At 47.2% G+C, this 3,648-nt stretch overlaps 1 protein-coding gene across 1 annotated transcript in view; it reads right to left on the reverse strand.

Annotated features, from left to right (window-relative positions):
• Positions 1 to 2,356: 2,356 nt before the first annotated feature.
• The window catches only part of LOC104279131 (protein unc-45 homolog B-like), a 12,420-nt gene continuing 11,128 nt past the window's right edge, over positions 2,357 to 3,648 (reverse strand). Inside the window, 2 exon segments of the mRNA XM_009876317.1 lie at positions 2,357 to 2,623; positions 3,503 to 3,648. Coding sequence (XP_009874619.1) covers positions 2,357 to 2,623; positions 3,503 to 3,648 — 413 coding nt within the window.

Raw genomic sequence — 3,648 nt, forward strand, 5'->3', positions numbered from 1 at the left:
CCTCCACTTCTGCTTTTCAACATCCTGTTATTTCAACAGCTGAGAACTGAGCAGTGCCTTGGGGTGCTGCTTGGACAGCCACCACTGCGGGTGTTTGAGGTGGGAGATGGGGATGCATTTTTGGTAAGGCTCGAATTTTTGTCTCAACTTCCTGAGCTAACGAATGTGAGTTTTGAGTCATGGGCTGGACTTGATGATCTCAGAGGTCTTTTCCAGCCTCAAGAATTCTGTGATTCTGTGACTCCCCTGTTACGGGCGTTCATTTTGACCCAATCAAGGATAACCGGTAGTTTGTGATGCAGAGACTGGATTTAATCTCCTTGTATCTCCTCTCTAGGCAGAAAAACATTTGCGAAGCTGTGACAAGAGTAGCCTTTCTGAAGGGAAGCTTTGAAGGTGTGAAGCACATAATAATGGATGAAGCACAGAATTTCCAATGCGGCAGAGGTGATTGGTATGAGAAAGCCTGGACGATAACTTCATCACCAGATCTCCCTGAGCCTGGCTTTTTCTGGATTTTCCTGGACTACTTACAGACAAGCCACACCCTTGAAACTGGTCTTCCAGAAGCACAATGGCACGATCCTATCGAGTCACTAACCAAAGTGGTTCGTAATGCTAACAGTATCTATGGCTTTCTGGAAGCAAAAATGGAAGAGATTGTTCAGAATCCTACCCTACGTATTCCCAGGGAGCGTTTGGAAAGGTTATTACGCGAAACCACGTGTGCTCACGGCGTGCAAGGCTCGCTTGAAGAAGTGCACGAAGGCAGCAGAATTGAAATAGCAAAGTATGTGGCACAACGTTGTCGTGTGTATCTCCAAGAGGGATACTTGGAGAAAGATATCGCTGTTCTGTGCTACACAGCTGAACACGCAGAAATATACAGGGAATCCCTAGAAACAGAATTGAGAACGGTAAATACACCATTAACATTAAAGAAGGCGAGGCCAGGGGAGCATGCTGTTCTTGACAGTGTCCGTCGTTTCTCTGGCTTAGAAAGAAGCATCGTGTTTGGTATTATTCCTCATACCTTTCCATCTAGGGCTGAACTTTTAAGAAATATATTGGTCTGTTTAGCATCCAGAGCTAATTTAAAACTACACTTGTTATTTGAGGATCAATTGGTAATCCCATAGGATCCCAGCATGGCCCTGATAGGTCAGTGGTTCTGTATGTTTGAAAGTTTTTTGCTCTTTATCTGAAGGTGAAGGATTTCCTCTGTAATGGCTGGTCCTTTCTAGAAGCCCAGACATTCTTGGGAAGCCTCTGCAGTCTGTCCCCGTGGCTCCTTCCATAACCCCCAAACCTCAGCACTTAATCTCGCCGTGCCTGTCACGTCAGGGTCCCTGGCACTCAGGATAATCAGAGATATTTGAATGCACTTGAATTTACATTTAAATCATTGCTGTGTAAGATTATACTCATTCATTTCATATTACTTTTGTATAATATGATTATCTTAGCTTATGTAGAATCTGAGTTTGAACGCAAACATAGGCAAAAAACCGCAAAATAAAGTTTAACGTGATGAACAGTTGCTGAGTTTGCTTCTCCTCCTGCCTCTTTCCTAAATGAGGTGCTTCCAGCGCTCCCCGTTAGCCAAACCCTGTGCCCTGGTGTGAACCTCAGCGTGACCTGTGAGCTCCTCCTCACCCAGTCCCTCAACCCGGAGACTTTGCGTGTTCCTTTGGGCAGCGCTGGACAGTTTCCAAGTGGTGAAAATTCTGCCTTCAGCTTCCTGGGTACGATGCAAGGCTGCAGGTTGAGTTACTGAATAAAAGCAGAACAGGAATTCCACGTGGAACAAAGTAGCAAATTTATTAAAGAGTTCATCCACCATTCTCACACTTCGGCACACCACTTAAAGCTGTTGACAGATACCATAAATGAACAACAACAAAAAGAAAGCACACAGCTAAAACTCAACCTGTTTGCTGACTACAAACTAGAAGGCATTTCACTCTCCCTGTTCCCCTACCGTTAGGGATTCCAGAAGTACCAGGAGCTGTAGATGATTGCAGGAGAGATTTCAGCTCAGCTGAGTTTCCCTCCAGCAGGTCCCGGCACATTTCCAGCACAACCAACTCTTTAGCAGCTGGGCCTTGAAGCTTTTATCATAATCAGCAGAATGGGGGCAAAGAAAGATTTTACACCATCTGGGAATTACACAGATGGACACTTGCCTCGTTTCCCATGCAGATGCCCCCTTCTACAGTCTCTGTTCCTCCAAAGTTGTTCTCAAACTATCCCGTGCCTTGACAATGGCACTAGATTTTCCTCCTGTCTCCCGCTTTCCCACATTCCTCAGTAGCGTTTTTTCCCCATTCCGCCTTCTTTGGTGCTTCTCCTTCCCTCATGCGTGCGAGAGGGGTTTGATCAGCCCGTAATCCATGCACCTGGTGAGGCAATCCCGTGCTACGTCAATGATGTGCTGCTTCTTGGGGTCATCTTCTTTCTTCCCGATGTATGTCAGGATCTCTAGGAGCTCCGACTCCACCAGCTTCTTTGCTAGCTCTGTGTCAGCGCTGATTAAGTTGAACGCGATGACCAGCCCTCGGTGTTGCACTTCCACGTTGTCATGCAAGCAGAGCCTCTGCAGGATTTCTAGCCACTGGGTGGTCTTTGAGGGAGAGAGAGATCGTTAGTATTGGTCAGAAGAACCTCAGCCGAGCCTGTGTTTTTCGCAAGGCGTTTCTCAGCAGAAGGAAGCACAGGGACTCACCTCTTCAATATTCGATTCAGGCTATTTGATTCTGTACCTAAGGAAACCTGACTCCAAACTTTCGAACCCCATTTTTGATACACTCAAGTCAGAACCTTTGGTGGCACCAGCACCACATGAAACATGTTTCATGTTTTCGCTGCTGCATAATGTCTGTGCAAAGAATCTGATCAGAGCACTGACACTGCGGAGATGACCAGAAGCAGACCACCCACACTGCCACTGATTTTGCCGAGCCCTTCCTTTGCTCTCATTAATCATTTTTTATTCTAACAAGCCTCAGTGTCCAACACCAGCGTGTGTGCAGGGCAAGAGTTCACGAGTTCTCAACGACAGCTCTTCACAGATACTCAGCTATGCAGGGTCTGTGCTCTCAACACCTACACATCTGTGCAGGAAACGGAGATGTTCTGGGGTCTGAAAGCTCAGCAGGTTATCTGTCCTTGCTGTGTGAAACAAGGGTTGGATCTCAGGCTATTTGTCAAAAGCTTTAAGGGCCTATAGCATAATACTCTGCGTTCCCAACCTTGCCTGACATAATCCTGGATGAGCTTGAGGAATGGCTACACAGGAACGTCTCAGCTCTGTGATGAAGCCTAGTACAGGCTGGCTGGTTTACTTTGTGCAGAGATGGAGCAGGAGCACCAATGCCCAGGTCTCAACTTCTCTGAGTTCTTCCCTGTCAAATGGGAGGACTACAGCTTCCTTTTGAGAGAGCTGAGCCAGGCCCCTGCAAGGATGTGTCTACGCTGCCGATAACCAGGCTGATGCTCTTACCACTTCTGTCATCTTGGAGCAGAGCTTCTTCTGGGCTGCTGTGAGCATGGCCAGGGCTCCGGCTGCTGCAACTTGGACTTTCTCGTCATCCTCACCGCACAGTAACACCACCAACTTCAGCCGGTCATTTCCATCGGCCACAAACC

The sequence above is a fragment of the Apaloderma vittatum genome, unplaced genomic scaffold, assembly GCF_000703405.1.
Source record: "Apaloderma vittatum isolate BGI_N311 unplaced genomic scaffold, ASM70340v1 scaffold6909, whole genome shotgun sequence".
Classification (NCBI taxonomy): Eukaryota; Metazoa; Chordata; class Aves; order Trogoniformes; family Trogonidae; genus Apaloderma; species Apaloderma vittatum.